At 45.9% G+C, this 19,861-nt stretch overlaps 1 protein-coding gene across 3 annotated transcripts; it reads left to right on the top strand.

The window, feature by feature from the left end:
• The first annotated feature begins 1,557 nt into the window (after nt 1-1,557).
• Nucleotides 1,558-18,749, top strand: igsf8 (immunoglobulin superfamily, member 8). 3 transcript variants are annotated; one of them, XR_012926553.1, is made up of 9 exons: nt 1,558-1,740; nt 2,001-2,154; nt 5,715-6,095; nt 8,682-9,143; nt 10,830-11,008; nt 11,931-12,183; nt 13,111-13,557; nt 16,252-17,077; nt 17,210-18,749. XR_012926553.1 is itself a non-coding variant. In XM_076025282.1 (8 exons), the coding sequence occupies exons 2-8, from the start codon at nt 2,082-2,084 to the stop codon at nt 16,377-16,379; spliced, it is 1,923 nt and encodes a 640-aa protein (XP_075881397.1). In that variant the 5' UTR covers nt 1,558-1,740; nt 2,001-2,081; the 3' UTR covers nt 16,380-18,749. The 3 variants fall into 3 exon arrangements, 1 of the variants encoding a protein (XP_075881397.1); XR_012926552.1 differs by having other exon boundaries at nt 16,252-17,542; nt 17,585-18,749; XM_076025282.1 differs by having other exon boundaries at nt 16,252-18,749.
• Nucleotides 18,750-19,861: the final 1,112 nt, after the last annotated feature.

Raw genomic sequence — 19,861 nt, 5'->3', positions numbered from 1 at the left:
AGATATATCAATATTTTTTTACATGGACTACAGAAACTTAAACAAACATTCACACTATATTTATGCCTATTTATTTTTTTTGTATTAATATTGTGATGTATTTCTCCTGCAACTCACTCTGGCCTATCTGCCACTCTCACTGGCCTATCGCTATGTCTTTCTCTTCATTTTTGACATTTCTTTTCCACCCCAACCAGTCAAACCAGATGGCCGCCCACCAGAGTTGGGGTCTGTTCTAGGTTTCTTCCCACTGGGGTGTGTTTCCCTGCCACTGCCGCTCCAAGCTTGCTCTGAATGTATTAGCTGGTGTTCTCTTTGATTGTGCACTTTATAAAATAAAGTTAACAGATTTGTTAATTGAATATAAAGACTTATAAACTATATGCACATATACATACATACATACATACATACATACATACATACATACATACATACATACATACATACATTCATATTTATTTATTTATTGAAAATATGTCTGAGTGCAAAAAAGAAACTGCTACAAATTGCATTGATTCGGGTACAAGAAAAATTAATATACTATGGTTTATCTAAGATAAAAAAAAATCATGATATATAATTATCATTCAAATTGAATAATGTTGTGTATTTTCATGGTTTGTTAATCCCTATATGGAAGACATTAGACCAACAGTCGGAAAAACACCAGACTGTCGCCATCTTGTGGTCAAGTGTTTGAGGTAGTTCTTATTCTCTTGTAGTGCACTTGGGCTAAAATATCATTCATTTAATCCCACACAATTTTAAATATATGGAGGGTGTACTGTTACAAGCATGAATATTTGTGCAACTATTTATTTGCAGACTGTTACGAAAGTGCCACAGTTGAGTGTGAGGTGTTGTTGAAAAAAAAAAAAAAAAACAGAGAGAGAGAGAGAGAGGAGAGAGGAGAGAGAGAGAGAGAGAGACTACAATTTACAACTAATCTATCTCTCTATCTATGGGTGGGCAAACTTTTTGACTGGAGGGCCACAATGGGCTCTAAAATTTGACTGAGGGGCCAGACCAGGAGCAGATAGTTAGAGGGTTTTGTTGACGTGCCTCAAAGGAGGAAAATAATATACGTAATGTGAAATGTAGAAATGTGCTTTAATGTCAATTGAAAATGAACAGAAGCGTTACGATAAAATATCTGTCTTTGAAGGCCAACAGCATTTAGCTCTTTATTGAAATGACTCTTAAAAACTGAATAAATATATGAAATGTGGCTATTTTATGACTTACTGACTATTAATATAATTCCTTCAAGTTCGGCGGGCCGGAATAAAATTTTTTTTGACGGGCCACATATGGACCCCGCGCCGTAGTTTACCCACGTCTGATCTGGGACGTAACATGGCTCCGGTTTTCAGCAGACTATTTCTTGTTCTCTGCCTCCCCCTGGCGGCCTCAGCGCTGTACTTCCGTTCAAAAAATGTCACCGTCGCTGTGCCGACCAATGGCACCGGGTCGACCCCTTTCCTCCCAGCCGCCTGTTTTGCATGCACGCCCCGCCCTTTTTTTTTCTTTCCTTCTCTCATTTCTCTATCACTTCACGCACGCACACGCGCAACCAACCTAAACCAACCAACCCCCTGTGATGCTAGCTGCGGTGTGTGTGTGTGTGTGTGGGTCTCTCGAGGCGGCATAATCTGAAGCCATAACCGGGAAATAATGCAGCCGTCGGTGTGTTGACGAAGACGCGGCGGCGGCGGCGGCGGCGCATGAGTATATAAGGTAATAATAATAGCATCGTACTTCCATACACTAGCCTGGCACTTGGCGGATGGCGCTAACTCTCCCGTCCGATCAGCTTGTGTGTTAAGTGTGTGTCCATTTATTAGTTTGCACATGAAACGGCTATTTTCAGTAATCCGCTCCGCTTATGTTGGTGTGTGTCTGTCTCTCTCTCTCTCTCTCTCTCTCTCTCTGTGTGTGTGTGTGTGTGTGTGTGTGTGTGTGTGTGTGTGTGTGTGTGTGTGTGTGTGTGTGTGCAGGGGCTGTGGGTGAACTATGATCGGTGCCAAACGAGCGGAGGAGCAAGGAGACACAAATCTGACCCACTGTAATCCGTGCGGATGTCGCCGTGGGAGATGAGGAGGACCGCGATGGACCCGTTGAAAGCGGCATTATTCGTGTTCGTTCACTGGGGTGAGTGCAGCGAGCGCCGGCCCCGGCACGACGAGTCCGAACCGCCGCGCCATCTGTCGAGGGCGCCGAGCTTGTTTTTCCCTTCCACCGCACCAGCCATCCATGATGCTCACAGCCATTTTAGCCTGATGCTTTTTTATTTATTTATTTATTTTTAATTATTATTATTATTATTATTATTATTATTATTATTTTTTGTTAGTGCGAGCAGCGCAAGATGCTGGAGTGCCCCTGAACTTCACCTCCTCCTCCTCCTCCTCCTCATCCTCTCTCTCTCTCTCTCTCTCTCTCTCTCTCTCTCTCTCTCTCTCTCTCTCTCTCTCTCTCTCTCTCTCTCATCCCAATTTTTCCAGGACGTGGCAATTATCACTCTGCTGGTTTGACATCCAAAAAAATAAAAATAAAATACAAATATGTCCTATGACGCCACTTCTCCTTTCCACTGCATCAGTCACTTTACATTGTTTACCTGCGGTCACGTATGCAAAAGTGGCATCACACATGTGAGAAGTATCGCATAAAAAGGAAGGACAGAAAAACCCACAATCAAGATGGGGAAGTTGACGTCGAGCCTGTGGTTGTCTCAATTCACAGGTGACTGAATTTAATTCAAATGTGAGTGATTTGCTTAGCATCGTTTTTGGTGCAGTGTCCCCGGGACAAGCACATAGTCTTCAATGTCCTATGATGAACATTTTGATTCATTCCGGGAAATGCATGTTTAGCCGGGACACTGACCACTGACGGCACTTTCGGCCATTAGGAAGAATTTTCACCTTTTCCGTTTAAATTTGATAGCAATTGGATTAATAAGTGATGATTAACCACGCGGTTCACCGAAAACAGTAGGTTGACGCAAAAGTTTTCAACCCCCACGCTTCCAACCTGACTAGTTATGTGAGCCCATGGCCAATATTTGCCGCTTCAGTCGCTCTTTTGTCTCCACTTGGGCTACTTAGACCTTAAAAAAAGTGGGACTCTCTCATTACTGACAACGTAGAGAATCGTGCATTGTCGCGCGGGCTGCCGAGTCCCCTACCCCTATCAGTCTGAGCCCAATGTTAATTAGGACTTGATCCGCTTAAGCCTCCCACTAGGCTCCCATGTCATTATCCATGGGCGTGTTGTTTCCAGACTGTAGCCTGTGTGAGAATACTCCAGTTGTTAGGGACAACACACACACACACACACGCACAGTTACGGTAACAGGTGGGGTGTGTCTCCACACACACATCCTGTATTTCCAGTTGTTCACGCACTCGTCACTCGTAGGTGACAAGCACAGGGTGTGTTCATCACCATATCCAGTGTTAGCATGCGGCGCTGCCTGTTGCTCGCTTATTGCAGCTCATTTGCATTTCAGGATGATGAGTAGATAGGAGTTATTAACATATTGGATTTCCTGTTTGATTTCCAATCATTACCTGTGTTTTTTCTGAGCAGCTCAAGTAAGAAACAACCAGTTGTGTGAAGTGTTTTCAAACAACTTCTACAAGGTCACATTAGGCTGATTTCGCTTTCACTGGCCTCTGGCGTATTAGTGCGCTTCCCAGAAATGAGGAACCTATTGCGTAGTTTGCTGACTGATTGTCATTTTGTGTTTCCGATCTTCTTAATTTCAGAGAAATTTGCATTTGGTGCCGGAAAAATGTCATTTAATGAGTCAGCTGCAGTATTTGTTTTTTTGATTTCATCAATACTACTACACAATTGTGATTACATTGGGGTATTGACCAGCTCAGTGGTCTAGTGGTAGAGAGTCCAAGTGGTAGCGTGCCCGCCCCTGAGACTGCTAGGTTGTGGGTTCGATCCCTGGCCGGGTCTTACCAAAGACTGTAAAAACGGTAGCCATTGCCTCCCTGCTTGGCACTCAGTGTTGGGGGTTGGAATTGGGGGGGTTGGATCACCCAGTGATTCCCGGGCGCGGCACCGCTGCTGCCCGTCGCTCCCTCGGGGGATGATGAGAAATTTTGCATCCTTCGGGATGCGACAATCACTGGGAAGTTAACGTTCAACTTGAACTTTTTTATATGTTCAGTCTCTCTAGAATCAGTCTGGGACTTTTTGCCCGTTGTGAATAAAAATGGTGAAGCTGAAGCTGAAAAGAAACTGAAGCCTGCAGACATTCCGCAATTATCACGACAGAAGTGTGTCATATCAAACTAATGCGTGTCATATTACAACATTGCACGCTCTGGCTTTTCCTTGGAAAGACGCTCTGGTGGCTACGCGCCACCACCGAACCACATTCGCCACCTTGGTTTGCTGTTTGGTTCTTTGACTTCCTTATTTCAGCAGCCCGGTCGGTGGCTGCAGGCTCCTTTTATCAGGAGATCCTCATGTGTTCCGTGTCTGCGGCTGAGAGGTGGTTTCACTGGAGCCTGGTCTGCTGAAACCAGAAGCTGCTTTGCTCTGGTATGCATGCAGGCGGCGAGCTCTGGGTGGAAGCGTGGAAACTGGCTGCTCTCCCCCCACCCCGAGGCAATCGCGCTGAATATCTTTGGTCAAAACCAAAAAGCAGAAAAGCTGCAGACTACCAGGCTCCTGCCGCACGCAGACTTCGAGCAGTCTGACGCCTGGTTTCAGCGAGTCGCGCGTGACAGGAAACCGCCTGCTGTTTTTTTTTTTTTTTTTTCAATGTCAAAGGTTGAAACATTTCATCTTCAGTTGAACAAATGAGAATCATAACAGATTATTATTTTTAAATACCCCCCCCAACTGAGTACTAACTGATCACAATCTATCACGGTGGCAGTGTGGGCAAAGACTCAGATGCAGACAACTCTGGGTGTTAGGAATGCAAAACCATTTATTTCAAATAATGAACAAAAACTCAACTGAAGGTTTCCTGAAATGGGAAGAAAACAAACAAAAAACAAAAAGGGAGACTTGTGCAAAAAAACCAAACAAAACTGAAACAATGTTACAGACCCTGGAGGTGCAGACAACTGAGATGAAACAGATAAAGCGCGCAAGAAGAAACAACCAAGATGAAACACAAGTCATTGCTACGTTAGTGCCGCTTGCACATTCACCCCATCTTAGCGTAGAAGCCATGTCCTGTTTTCTTCTTTGTCATGTGGGGTTGTCAAAGGCAGCTTGCGGCCTTTTTCACACCTTAAAGCACGAAATTCAAGAAAGCTAAATCCGAGCGCCGCAGCTGCCGCGGAAAGCTTAACACCGTTTGACCAAATCTCTGGCTGTGGCGTTGCGATGCTCATTGTTCCTCTTTAAATTTACCAAAGCTATCCGAGATTAATCTCCCTTGGTTTCGCTTCTCTGGGACTTCTGAAGTGTGTCACTGGAGCTGGCCCAACCCCAGGCTCCAGTGCTTCCTCCCGAGCTCTTTAAAGTATCGATTGGCTGCTAGCTGCTCATCAGCGCGGAATATTGACTGCCGTGTCCACCCAACGGACTTCCTGTGCAACGGACTTCCTGTGCAACGGACTTCCTGTGCGGCGAGACCGTGACCTACACAAACTGACGCGGTTTCTGTTTACTGTCCTCAGTGGCCAATGATCACTCTGTCTGTCTGTCTCTCCATTATTTATTCCCCACAGTGCTCCAGGGCGCCGTGTGTCGCGACGTGACCCTCCCCCCCGGACCGCTGTTCCGCGTGGCGGGCTTCCCCCTGTCGCTGCCCTGCTCCGTGTCCGAGTACGAGGGCTCGCGGACGCAGGACTTTGAGTGGTTCCTGTACAAGGACGAAGCCGGCGACCGGCCCATCGGAGTGGTGTCCACCAGGGACAACGGCTTCCCCTACACCCCCTACCAGGCGCGCGTGAGGAATGGCGAGGTGAGGGTGGAGAGGGACTCGGGGGACAGGGTCCGCCTGGCGATCCAGAAGCTCCGGCCCGACGACCAGGGCAAGTACGAGTGCTACACTCCCAGCACGGACGGCACCTACCGAGGGAACTACAGCGACAAAGTGACCGTCAAAGGTAGAGTGTGTCCAGCCTTGCCGCACGTCTGTAGCATAGAATTAATAGCATGTTAATTGCATTGCATAGAATAGAATAGCAAGAATGTATCATTTTAGTCTGGGATTTTAGGGTGTATTTATCTATTATGTGACTTTTTATTATGTGCTGAGAGCTGCTGGCCGAAATTTCGTTATGCTTGCATAATGACAATAAAGATTCTTGATTCTTGATAGAAAATACACAATTTCACCGGGTAAGATGATACGATTGATGTTTCTTTGTTTACCATTTTAAAGGAAACAGAGATGAAATGTATTATGTGACATTTTTTTACAAGATAATCATTACAGGACACGATCACATTATTTTGTGATTGTGAAAGGGCTCGGTATCCCGTAATTCAGTGAAAAGTTTCACGTTTTTACTGAATAATTTTCACGTTATTTCCTGATAATGAATCAAAACTAGGCAACCGAAGGCTGCGTGCTATTCGAGCTGAACTGGCATGTGTCCAACAACCCCGTTTCAAAATCCTCCTCAGAGTGCGCAGACTAATATTATTGACATAGACAATGCTCAGTAAGTTCAGGAGTTGAATCGAGCGAGCCTGCCTCATTTATCCTACATTTTGTTTAAACTTGAGTCATTATCGTGTAATAACGTGATAATTATCATGTAAAAACAAGATGTGATACTGAGCCCTTGATCTTTTATTATGGCAGGAATATACTTCTGTAAAAATGAAGGATGGCATCTGGAGAGAGAATGACCTAATTAATCAGACAAAGTGATAATAACATAGGTATAAATGAAGTTCAGAGAACATTAAATCAAAAACCAAGTTGACAAGTATGACTTGTGTGATCACAGGGGTCTCCCAGTGTTTCTGTGTTCGGTTTGGTTTCCAGTCAGCACACGTCAACTCACAGCTTGAGAGGCGATGCGATATATGCGGCGTTACACTCCGTATTTATTTTTGCTGCATCAGTGGTACCGACTCGGCCACAGAGCTGTATTCAAGCGAAGATCTCGAGAAGATACTGAGGACCAGCGCGTTCTCCAAGCTCCCGGCGACGCTCAGATCCTCGGCCGATACCGAAGCATTAATCTCCTCCCAGACGGCATAGTCTGGTTGCGACACAGTGGAAAGTGAGCAGACAGCGTTCCAGTTCTGTCGCGGTGGAATTTCCTGATTGGTGGATTTTTATCTGCGGCTCTGCCCGGACCCATCCAGGCCGACGACATTTTTTCTTCATCGATAAATCGCCCTGTGAGTTCAGCTTGGTGTCGGAGTGCGGAGATGTTTCCATCTGGACGTGTGCGCTGCGCTGGAAGTCCAAAATATTTTGGCACCGGGCGAACCATCGGCATGGTTACTGCTTCTCCCTCCGTTCACTCGCTAATTTGTTTGCAGTATAAACTTCAGGCTGATCTGAACAGCAACCAGAGCCGAGCGTGTCGTCACCACCGCCACCTGCCCTCTTTATTTGATTTAAGGACTAAACGTGGAAAACAAAACACAAGCATTATGAATTAAATTTGGGGATAATGCTATCCACCCGTCCAGTGGTGGAGCCAGAAGTATTTTTCTTGGGAGGGGGTCACAGGGTGACATCATGACTCACATGGAGGTCTCATTAAGTAGATTACTGAAATGTCTACATGATTGCTGTTTTTATTATCTGTAGCTGTTCGTATTTAGGAAACGTCGTCAGTGTGGCCTTGCAACAGTCGGCCCGTCGCCATTCCTACGAATTAGAGAACAGCAACTCTATAGCGCTGTTAAATATTAAGTGTCTTGTTTTCCACCAAGGACAAAATCCAGGCCAATTATCAAGTCAGAGATACATTACACATATTAAATACAAACATATATTTAATATATGTATATATATATATATATATATATATATATATATATATATGTATATATATATATATATATATATATATATATGTATATAATGTAAAAAGTTTAATACTGTAAAAACTAGGGATGTTTAAGTTAATCGATTAAGAATTTAATCGATTAAATTAAATTAGTCGCGATTAATTGAATTTTATTTTGTTTTTATTGTTAAGTCCCGTGGTGTATACCTAGAACAAGTTACTTTTAAACAACTTTAAGAAAAAAAATTGAAAACGTCACCCATTAGAAGTCCACTTAAAGTCAGAGGATAAATGTTAAGGTTGTTTTTTCTGTTCTCTCATGTAAAAATGGGTCACATTGGACCCTCAGCATTATTCAAGGGTTAAGTAATGAGTTCCTTACACAGTTTTAATTGTGAAATTCAGGTTCCCGGGAAAAAAAACGCAGCTTATCAATGAATCGTTAATCGATCGATAAGGTCAATCAACTAACGATTGATGAATTAATCGATCATTTGCATCCCTAGCAAATACTGTATGTCAATCAACCGAGACATGACTTGAGATGCTGTAGTGTGAAAGTGTAAGGCCATTAGTCAATTATCCCCCCGCCCTGCCTTGGTAGGGGGGCACGGCCACCGCTGTCACCACCGAGCTTCGCCCCTGCGTTGTGCTTGTGTTGTATTCTCCATCTAATAATCCTAACACACGCGTGTTCTTTTTCTCCGCCCGCAGTCATCCCCGACACGCTGCGGATCAGCTACGCCCGCTCCCTCACCGGCCAGCCGCTGCCGGAGGGGGCCGAGCTCACACTCACCTGCTCCGCCGGCATCCAATCGGAGCAGCTCACCCACCTGTCCGTCACCTTCGGCAAGCGCGGCGGCGCGGACGGCGCGGCGAGCGCCTCCGGGGGAGAGGTCAGCACCGTGCGGGAGATCATCTCCGTGGACAAGATGCTGGAGGTGGTCCCCGGACGGGGCTACAGGAAGCGGTACGACGACGGCGAGATCACGCTGGAGAAGAAGAGCGGGGAGGGCGGCCTGGCCACGTACGTGATGAAGATGAGGGCGGTGCAGCCCGACGACACCGGCTCGTACTACTGCGAGGCCTCGCAGTGGATCCGCGACCCCGATCGATCGTGGCAGAAGATCGCCCAGAGGACTCTGGACGTCGGCAACCTGACCATTCAGCAACTAGGTCGGTGTTGCACCAAAGGGTTTTTGGCACCGCGGTTACGGGTTTGGTCAAAATGTGTCCCAATTCGCCAAACGCACTGTTTCACAAGAGTGGAAGTTGGCCGCGGCGTCTCGCTATGACAATAAAGAGCCAGACTGAGGCTCGGCTCAGTCGGCCGGTCCAGCAGGTTTGGACTCGGTCCAGATTTCCGAGCGAATGTTTGTGTTACTGGGAGACTTGCTGAAGGTTTTGCTTTCCGGGCTGCCGGTCCGGGTGTACTGATGAATCGATGTAGAGCTGGCTAAAATGCTCAGTGCACATTTAAAGTGGATTTATTGTTTGCCTTGAAGGTGGGTAGGTGTTGTGGTTACTGATTAGCCGCCTCAACAGCCTTGTCAGACCTCCTTAGGTTTCGAGATGGATGGGCTCCTCGCCATCAGGGCAGCTATGAATAATGTATTAGTGTAACGGCACATCCCATTTGGAAGCCTGATGGTATAAAATGTAAAAAAAAAAAAAAAATATGACTGGGAAGTTTAAAAAGTTTAAAAAAAGATTTCCTCAGCCCAGTTCTTATGTTCGGCTGGGCTAATGACCTCGCCGACAGTCAAAGCAGCAGCAGTCTTATTTTATCTCTCCATATTGACTTATGCGACTCTTTCGCTATCTGACTTGACGGACAGGCCTTGATGTCCGGCCCCTCTGGTTGATTATCCAGCGGGATCTGGCGGATGAGTGGCCGGCCGAGCGGGCGGCTGGATATCTGCCCGCAGCCCCGCCGCTTGGCTCAGTTTGAATTCCAAAGGGCTTTTGGAGAGCTAAAGGATTAAGTGCTCTTTGCTCCCACCTTGGCCCCGTGTTGCTTTACCGGGATGATTGTCTGTCTGCCAGACTGATGTGTGCAGTGGTCTTAGAACGACAAAGCCCGCCAATTCCTCCAGAAAAGTGTTTAAACAACTGACATAGGAAAGTTGGAGTGTCTTTGTGTGCGTTTCCCAAGGACAGAGACTTTGCTTAAAAATTCTCCTATCATATGTTAATACGTGTTATATCAAAGTTGGACAGAACATAAAATACAGTCCTCTTTACATCTCTCATTTATCAAATTTGGCATTGAGGGATGCGAACGACATGAAAAGAAATAAAACTGTCTCCCTTGTGTAATAAATGTTATGCTCAAGCAACGGCTCTGAGTCTCATCAGTGCGTGCATTGTTTTCATCCTCCTGCAGCTGACAAGCGCTATTAAATCCCTTATGCTTTGGCCCATGCTGCCTGACTTATACAATAGTCTGACACATCTCCTTTTGTTGTAGGAAATAATGTGGCTATTACGGAGCAGCATTGTTTTTACAAGAGGCTTTCCTTGCACAATGGACCACTGTCTATATATCTTATAATCACACTATTGATGTTTGCAGATGACTGCTTGATGTGCTAGATGGCATTTTCTTCTAGTAATATGTATGTGTATGTGGTGTTTTTTGCTGAATGCATGTTGGTAGTTTGCATGCATCAGTTATTGTGCATAAATGTCATTGCCACCTGTGGTGATCTATTTCATGCTAGACCATCAAGCTAACTATTGACATGAGAAGCCAACTTCTCTCACCCGCTGAAAAGATGTCCTTCGTTTGGCCTTGAAGCTGTACCGTCGTAATTACACTCAATTGTTCACCTATCACCTCCACTTTTTCTCTTTCCCCAGCCGAGTCGCTGACTGTGACGTCCTCGCCAAAGGGGGAGGTGACCCTACAGGTGGGCTCTCCTCTCATCCTGACCTGCGAGGTCTTGGGATTGCCATCTGAAGTCAACTCGGGCCTCCTGGTTCAGTGGATGAGGAGGGGATCAGTGAGCAGCGATGTTGCCGGGACTGGAGGAGTCGAGGTACATGACCTTTCACCACGGACTGTTGCTTCTTAAGAGATGTCACACTTTGCTGGTGTTGTGTAAAGCAGGGCAATGCAGAGGTATTGCTGCCTTTTTTTTCTTCTTTTTTTTTTTTTGCACATCCTCCCGGCGCAGTTCAAGTCAGAGCCGCAGTTCTTCTGTAAGCATGTCAGTTGAGGAAATTGGTTTCAAAAGAAAGCGCAATGCTATTCAAATGCTACGTATAACTCAAATTACTTTATAGAGTAAGTGGATAGTATTTTATTGTGTAACTGTAAGTTTGTTGCTCATCTGTTGCTGGTACTATTTAATTGATTTCTCTAAAGCCAACGCTAGCTTCTAGTTTCATCTTTGTCTCTTTCTAGTAATTACTATTAACAGAGAAAGACCGCTTTGATTTTATAAAATTTATTTTGTAATCTGAGAATTTGCTTATTACCTTACATTTGCAACAGCCAGGAAACCCTCCACTATTTTATAGCCCATTTCTCCACATCATATGTGTGCACTTCATTAAAGAGTCGTTTTTGTTCACAGTGGTTGTTTATTTATTTGTGAATGTCGTCAACCGTCATAGGCTACTGCAACACAAATCACATTTAGCTACACCAACGCAACACTTGGCACTTTAGCAATATAACGAGACCTTTGCGATTAACTGCGTCAGATGATTTGTTTTAATTGATTATTTGCCAATTTGTTACACAACTCTGCTCAGATTTGACTGTAAGCAAGCAGTTTATTACAGTATTGAGCGACACTCCATGTGATTAAAGCTGATTAAGGAGACAAGTAACGGAAAGTCATACATCTCCCTAAAAGGGCTGTTCGACTCGACATTAGTGCTTATGGGTCACCTCTAGTCCAATCCAACTACTTGATCAGAGCTAACTGTTGTATACTTGTGTTTTGATTTAAGGTGGAGGTGGCCCGGATGAGCCCGGATGGTGTTGTGAGCTGGGGAGACGATCTCAGCCGATCTATGGGGGGCGCTATGGAGAAGGTGAGAGAGGGGAGTTACTCTCTCAAGCTGTTCTCGGCCCGTCCCCTCGACTCTGGAGTGTACCGGTGTGTTGTGAGTGTGTACGCTGGAAGGAGAAACCCAGGGCCTTCGACCCCTGCCACCATAACCCAGAAGTCTGACGGGGTCGTCGTCAACCTCAAGACCAAAGGTAAGAAGCTCTGTACTCATGTCTTCAAGCACCTGGTGTAGTGCACAAGTGAGTGAGTGGGATGTCACAAGTGTTAATTAAGTCAAAATGGGCAATTGTGTGGAATGCAAAGAATGAATCATTTTTTGAATGTAATAATTGACTGGTTCTTGGCAGAAGGAAGGAGGCAAGGATAGGTCCTCTTTTGTTAGGTGTAGAGTTGGGGTTCGTGTTAGGCTTGGGTTAGGGTTGGGTTCAGGCTAGAGTTAGGGTGGGGTTACGATTCGGTTAGGGGCTAGGGTTATGGTTGTGGTTAGGGTTGGGTTCAGGCTAGGGTTAGGATGGGGTTAGGGTTAGGTTAGGTTAGGGTGGGTTTAGGGTTAGGTTTGGGGCTAAAGTTACGGTTGGGTGTTAGGGTTGGGTTCATGTTAGGGTTAGGTTCGGGTCTAGGGTTAGGGTTAGGGTTAGGGTGGGTTTAGGGTTAGGTTTGGGGCTAGGGTTGTGGTTAGGGTTGGGTTCGGGTTAGGATGGGGTTAGGGTTTGGGTTAGGTTGAGTTAGGGTGGGTTTAGGGTTAGGTTTGGGGTTGGGGTTAGGGTTGAGTTCTTACTAGGGGTTAGGTTGGTTGGGGTTTAGGATGGGGTTGGGGTTGGGATTAGGGGGCTAGGGTTCGGGAGTTGAGGTAAGGCAGTGATTTACCCTATTAAGGCGGCGTTTTATTGTTGGAAATGGCTCCTATGCAAGAAAATGATTGATCATAGCCTGGTTGCTATGAGTACACCAGCGTGGGGTGACGTTCAAAACCTTCATCTTCTGTCATTTATTGCAAGATTTTTTTTCCCCTTTAGTCCATTATTTGACGGGGTGTGCGGCTGAATTGAACTCTAAACCAAATGCTGCCATTGCCCCCCCCCCCCCCCCCCCCCCCCCCCGCCCTCTTTCCTCCATAGACGTGCTGGTTTCGGCTGTGGCGCGCCTCCCTCGCGGCCCCCTGTTGAAAAGAGGCAGCACCGTCACCCTCGTCTGCAACGCCACCGTCACAACCACGGGCCCCGCCCAGCCGCTGGTGCAGTGGCTGAGGTGGCCGCTCCCGGCGAAGGACCAGAGCCCGCCCTCTGACCTCGGCCCAGGGGGCCAACCCAAGGAGGCTCAGCCGCGGCTGGTGGCGGCGCTGATGCACGACGGCGTCGCCAAGATCTACACCAACAGCAGCGAGGTCAGCATCGACCGCCTGTCCGCCATCAGCTACAGACTGAGGGTGCACACCGCCACCATGGACGATCAGGGCCTCTACGTCTGTCACGCTGAGGCCTGGGGCCAGGACCCGCACGGAGGCTGGTACAACACCGGGGTCAAGGCGCAGTCCAACGTGGTCACAGTCTACCTGTACGCCAGAGGTAGGTTGACTTTTTGTCTTTTATCGCCGTCATAGCAACAGGGAATAAAATGCATTGGGAGACCAGGAGCGATCGATGCATATACACTGCGTTTCTCAGTAGATCGGTTTAATCTATCGCACATCCATTTTCAGAGCTCCCGGTTAGAAATTGATTTATTAAGTCTTAATGGATTCGGCGTGAGCGGTTTACAGCTGGGAGTCAGAAGCAGCTGCTGCAGGGGACAATTAAAAAGGCCCCCCACAACAAGACAGACAGCCGAGTTCCCAGCAGCAGTTTTATCGGAGCAGGATGGAATTGGTTCATCAGGGAGGTGGTGCACAGCCAACGGCGCCCCTCGCACCAATAGGAAGCCTCGAGGTTGTTGGCAACTCTAAGCGCGTCGTAAAAATTCTGATTGGTTTGCTGGAACGTGGCAGACGGAAGGTTCGCCTTCCTGGTCTCGTCACTTCTTCAAACATCTGCTCGTTTTCGACGGGCTCTTCGCAAGGATTTTGAGAAAGTTCCACTTTGGTGGGCCAAACTTCTGCTATTAGCATAGCTGCCTTAGCAAAGCAAGGGGATGACAAAGGTGTCCTTGACATTCCCTCGGGTTGGAGTGTGCCATGTCGATATGAGGACTGTTTGATCTTCCAAAGGGTGGTGTGAGCATGCTTTAAGTAGACGGATTGTCCTTTACGTCCTCCTCTGGCTCACCGTAGGGCACAGATTAAATAAATCGCATCACTTCCATCTCCTCCACCCACCGGTTATTTTATTTTTTGCATATGACAGATTTGGACTTGTGGCTTTGTACTCGTCCCCCCCACCAGCAACGAGCCTTGGCACGGCAGGTCTTTTGAAGTGTAGTCGTACTAACGAGTCCTTTCGTGTGAGGCCAACCAGGCGTCGGCAGTCAAAGACATGACGTGCAGTCGGACGCAGCGCGCAGGCACGAGCCGGCCTGAGGTTGCGGCAGGACAGCTCGCAGCTGAAGCAGGAGGAGTGGCCAGCTAAAGCAGCTTACATGGCGGACACACTGGGAAACCGGTGCCAATGTTTGCATGGAAGGGAATCAGCCGGACCTTCAGGATGATGCGGGCTTTAGATCGTCGGATCAGATGCGAATGAGATCAGCCGGGCTTGCTGCTCCGACAGGGATGAACCTACGTGTGTTTAAAAACCAAGCAAATGCATTTTATGTGTCCATTTATGTTCTCAATGAACTCCTGCTCATGGAAGTTGGAAGAAAGGATTTATTGAACGGCGCATGGCAAAAATGGTATGCGGTCATTTATTTCACCGGATTGATTGGGACGACGCGCAATGCAGTTGTTGCACGCGGTCAAAAGTGATTCAGTTTAATCAGAATAAACAGAGGATTGGGTTCTGAAAACAAGTTCTGTTTTGCTGTCTTAAATGCTAACAGCTTTAAATAACATCAGATTTCAAACACCACAAAACACTACAGCTGAATGTATTTTTTTTTTTTTTTTTTTGCTAAAACGAGAAAATAAAGGTAATAAAGTAGAAAAAAATGTGTAATTCAAGCAAGTGAATGTGAATACGTGATACATGATAAGATTCAGTCAGCTTGCTCATTATTGGCAGAGTCCTGCTCGCCATGGGTGCACTTCACCTCACATACGTTTTTCCTCTGTTGTGCTGAATGTCAAGTGAATAGTGGCTTGAATGCAACAAACGGGGTTATTAATGTGTTTGTACGGGGCCGTAGTAAATTCATGATAACGTCTCTGTGAACATGAAAAAAGGTTGACGGGGTGCAAATCTTGTTGACACTCAAAATTGCTGCTAAATCACCTGTTTTGCCTTGCAAATATGAAAGCAGAGCTCTGTGCTCCCCTTGGTGTCGCCCTTTTTTCCTCTATCTGATTTCCACATTCACGCTGCGATATTTTGAGGCGGTGAAAGTTTTGCCTCGAAGGCTTTCTGTCGGCGCGCTGCTTTCATGCCTTCATTCCCGCGTCTGCCAAAGCTTTCAGGGGAAAGTGCTCCGCGACTCAAAGTGTCTTCTGTCAGTGAGGGATGCGTCACAAAAAGTCACAGATCGTGTAAAACCAGCACAGCGTCGTACCGAGGGCTCTCCTGTCGTAGATGGCTATCCAAGTCTGGCTTCACTCACTGTTCCCACAGCTCTAATATGTATATATGTATGTATATATATATGTATATATATATATATATATATATATATACACATATATATATACACATATATATATATACATATATATATATATATATATATATATATGTATATATATATATATATATATATATATATATACATACATATATACATATATATATATACATATATATATACATACATATATATATGTACGTATGTGTGTATATATATATGTATGTATATATATATGTATGTATATATATATATATATGTATATATATATATATATATATATATATATATATATATATACATATATATATATGTGTGTATATATACAGTAAATACATATATATATACCACAAATATACACTTTTATTAATGTATTCATGAACTGTATGAATTTGTGTTGAATTTGGTCCATTTTTTAATTTCATCATGCAAGTCACAATGACAGTGAAAGTCTATTCAGTTCTATTGTTTTACCATTTTTTTTTCATTTTCAGGAGAAACTTTTGCCAGATTTTTATATGTATCTATGTCTCCTGCCATTCCGTCCCCAGCTGCTGACCTCCTGCTCATCCCCCTGGTCATCGGCGTCTCCTCCGCCCTGTTCGTGGGCATCGTCATCATCGCGGCGGTCACCTGCTGCTTCATGAAGCGCCTGGCGAGGCAGCGCAACAGGAAGTGATCCGTCGGCCGTCAGTGCAGCACTTTGGAAGTGGCAGTGCGCGGCGTCACTGTGGACATTAAAAAAAAAAAAAAAAAACTAAAAAGAAAAAGCTTTTGGGATGATTCTTGTGTGTTGACCTAACTGTTTAACGATCAATGCCAAAAGATTTTTTTTTTTTTTGTGATTGTCGTTTGTTTTGTACTCTCTTTTGTTTTTGTAACCTTCTCAGAAAACGACTTGTTTTAGTGTTTTTGCATCTCGACCACTTAGGCCCAATTTTCGATTTTCCCTGAGATCTTCGCCGCTCCATCGCTGGGGGAAAGGACTGAACCTACACCATCATCTGGCAACACTGCCTCTCAGTTTGAGCGAGACGAGGCTGCGCTCACACAGCAGGAGCACAGAAGGTTTTCAAGCAGCGCTCTCCGTGATCCCGTGATCCCGCAGAGGGGTCGTCCCCCCCGCGGCTCAGTCTTTCTTTTTTTTTTGTTGTGCTATTCGGCGAATGTAGCCAAGGTCTTTCTTGTGTCGAAAGGAAAGAATGCACTGCACGGTCGGCTAGGCCGTCTCTCTCTCTCTCTCTCTCTCTCTCTCTCTGTGTGCTTCTAAAAGGAAAAAGTATTTTTTTTTTCTCTCAACAAAGGCCAAACTCAAAATGTTTACAACGCCACTGCGACGGTAATCCACAAGCTCCACGATGTCCTAAACCAGGCCGAGTACGTCAAATCACCGTGCACTATGTGATGTTTCTATTTTCTTAAACAGTATATCGGGTTTTGGAAAATTGTCGGAACTATTGCACTCGATTCAGATGATTTTTTTTTTTTTAAATAATAATTTCATTTTAGCCTCTAAACGTCTTTTTGCATGGCTGCGATGTTCACCACTGCCACTGAAGGCACCACTTCAGAAGCACCAACCTCGAATGCAAGGATTCCTCCCGAGACTTGAGTAGATGGAGGATTTCCAATTGCACTGAAGTTTTTTTTTTTTTTTTTTTTTAAAGGGAAAAAAAAAAAACCCCATGTAAATACTGTGTGCACTTCAGCTGTTTAATTGTTTTTTCCTAATGTAAGCAAGACGGCGCTTTGCCGCCTGTGTTTATCTCGCCGCAGCTGTCTGCTCTGAAGCACTTGGGCGTGAACGGGGACCAAAAAGCACCCTGCCATCATCCGCTTTTGGTTTTCCTCCAGCTGAACAGTCTCGTCTTTTCACTGTTTTAGTTTTTTTTTTTTTTACTTTTTTTTTTCTTTGCGATAAATGCTTGTTTCCACCTCCTGTCAAGTGACCGAGCCGGAGAAAAGAATTCCCTGTTTATTCCCCTAATGCGTTTAGCTTAAAAAAAAAAAAAAAAAGACGAAGAAGAAGAAGAAGAAGAAGAAGAAGAAGAAGAACTGCTGTCACTGTCCGGGATGCATGTGGCCCCCGGGGGGAGTGAGCAGGATTTGCCCGCAGTCACGGGACCCTGCGAAGCCTCACTGAGGTTCTTGTCGGCAGTTCGTCATGCGGTCCAGGCCGCGTGTTTTGCCGCCGTCGCCGGGGCCTTTTGACCCGCAGAAATCCGTCGGGGACGGATTTTGCCGGGAGGTTATCCGGTGTACGTTTTCAAAAAAAAAAATACTCGCTAAAAACATGGACTCCGGGCTTGGAGTGTGAGTTTTTCCTCCTCCTCAGTCTCCCCCCGGACCTGCGCTTCGCGTGATCGCGCACGCTGCTGACGGACTTTAGCCAATAAAATCACAGCTCTGCCTGCTTCCTGAGCCACTTTGGTCCAGATCAACCACTCAAAGCTGATTTTGTTGCCCGCACAAAATCCGGCCCGGCCCGGCTGCTTTGCTGATGAGCGCGCACGCACGCACACACATACAGATGAACGTGCACAGCGGGGCCTGGCTTGGCTGCCGTTCCTGATGGATGTGAGCGAGTATCTGCGTGTTCATCGCTAATCCCTGTTGCTGGCTGCGGTGACCCGCTCCCCCCCCCCACCTCCCCCACCCCCCATCCATGTGCAGCTGTGGCTCCCGTTCACTTCATTCCAGTCTCTTCCCTGAGAGTAACAACTCAATGTGAAAGATTTTTTTTTTTTTTTTTTTTTTAAAGGACTTTTTATGTCAACCTTAAGTTGTGTTCGAAGCTGCTGTCGACGTCGTGCTCTGTTTCTAAAGGTGTTTTCGACCCTTTTTTTTGTTGTTCTTCCCGGACGTGTCTCGTTGTGTCTGGTTTCGTTCGCCCTGCCTCCTGCTTTAACGCCGCCGCCGCCGTTCCTGAACGCATCGCGCTGCTGTTGAAGTTTCGCGGAGGGCAAGGTTATTGTCCTCACGGCTCGTTTCTCAATGGTGCTTTGGCTAAACCTGCCAGTCGATAAACCAATAAACCACTCTGGATTGATCACATCCCTTTTGTTTTTATTGTTCCCTTTGTTGTGTTCTTACCTCTGCGTTAAAATGAAATAAAATGAAGGCCGCCTTCCACGCAAACGGCGCTGTTTCGGCCGCAAGGGGTGATGCCGAGGTATTGGAAGGATTTCACTGTGGAGAAAAATAAATCCATTTCGTCTCCCAAGTCGGGAGTATTTTCCATCTGTGTAGTGTTAAAATAAAAAAAAAAAAGCCACAGCGTTTTTTGCGGTTTGTGCAGCTTGCGTTTCGGTGCCAGCCGAGCCGGAGGGGGAGCCGAGTCTCCGTTCCAGTTTAACTCTCGGCACTTTGTGTTGCTGTTGCTGGAGGTAAACAGGCAAGAGCGCCTGTCTGACTCGGTTACGGGGTGAGACGGCGATATTCATTTCGAATAATGGTCCGGCAAAAACACAAAAATGCAAAATATGTGTTTTTAAACAGCACTGGAAGAACGGAAAGACGGTAACCGTAACCAAATGTAACGTTGTGACCCTACATTCGCAATCTATTATATCGTTACGTGTTCATGAGTTCACTTGCAATGACCATTGTGGCTCAAATACTCTCGAGATGGAAACGAGGATAAATTGTAAATCAAAATTTGAGCAATTTCTTTAAAATTCTCCCCTGGTTTACGGTTAATACCTCGTATCCATGGATTAGAACACTATGGAGACGTATACGTTCATACTGTGGACTCCCAGGCCGATGTTCCTTCCCTCAAGTTATGGCATCAATTTACAAAGCACGACCGCACGAATGCAAATATGCTGCTAATCCTCCTCTTCCTGTGTTGACTCCAGAGGCCGGCAGAAGAGCACAGGTTTTGTGAATAGGCGATAAGGCGCAGTTCTGCTTATCGGCATAGTAGGTAAAGGTACCCGCTGCCTGCTTGTCACGGCCAGCTTAGATTAAACGTGCAACCCACACACAATGCAATGCAGGCCAGGCACCTCCAGCGAGGCCCTTCGGCCCTGATTTGACCCGGAAACGTTTTCAAGCACTGCGATAATGAAAGAAAAGAAAAAAAAAGGCAGCTTCAAGAAGGAACACAGTCCAGTTGAAATGCTAGTTAATCCAGCTTTACTACAAATACAGAATATA

Source organism: Nelusetta ayraudi, unplaced genomic scaffold, assembly GCF_046127955.1.
Source record: "Nelusetta ayraudi isolate G7.1 ecotype Tasmania unplaced genomic scaffold, CSIRO-AGI_Nayr_v1 ptg000017l, whole genome shotgun sequence".
In the NCBI taxonomy this organism is placed as follows: Eukaryota; Metazoa; Chordata; class Actinopteri; order Tetraodontiformes; family Monacanthidae; genus Nelusetta; species Nelusetta ayraudi.
This window is presented reverse-complemented; position numbering and strand designations above follow the sequence as displayed.

Coding starts and splice junctions, on each gene's coding strand:
- igsf8 (XM_076025282.1), top strand. CDS start 2,082: ATGTCGCCGTGGGAGATGAGGAGGACCGCGATGGACCCGTTGAAAGCG. Junction 6,096..8,681: donor CGACAAAGTGACCGTCAAAG/GTAGAGTGTGTC, acceptor CTCCGCCCGCAG/TCATCCCCGACACGCTGCGG. Junction 9,144..10,829: donor CCTGACCATTCAGCAACTAG/GTCGGTGTTGCA, acceptor CTCTTTCCCCAG/CCGAGTCGCTGACTGTGACG.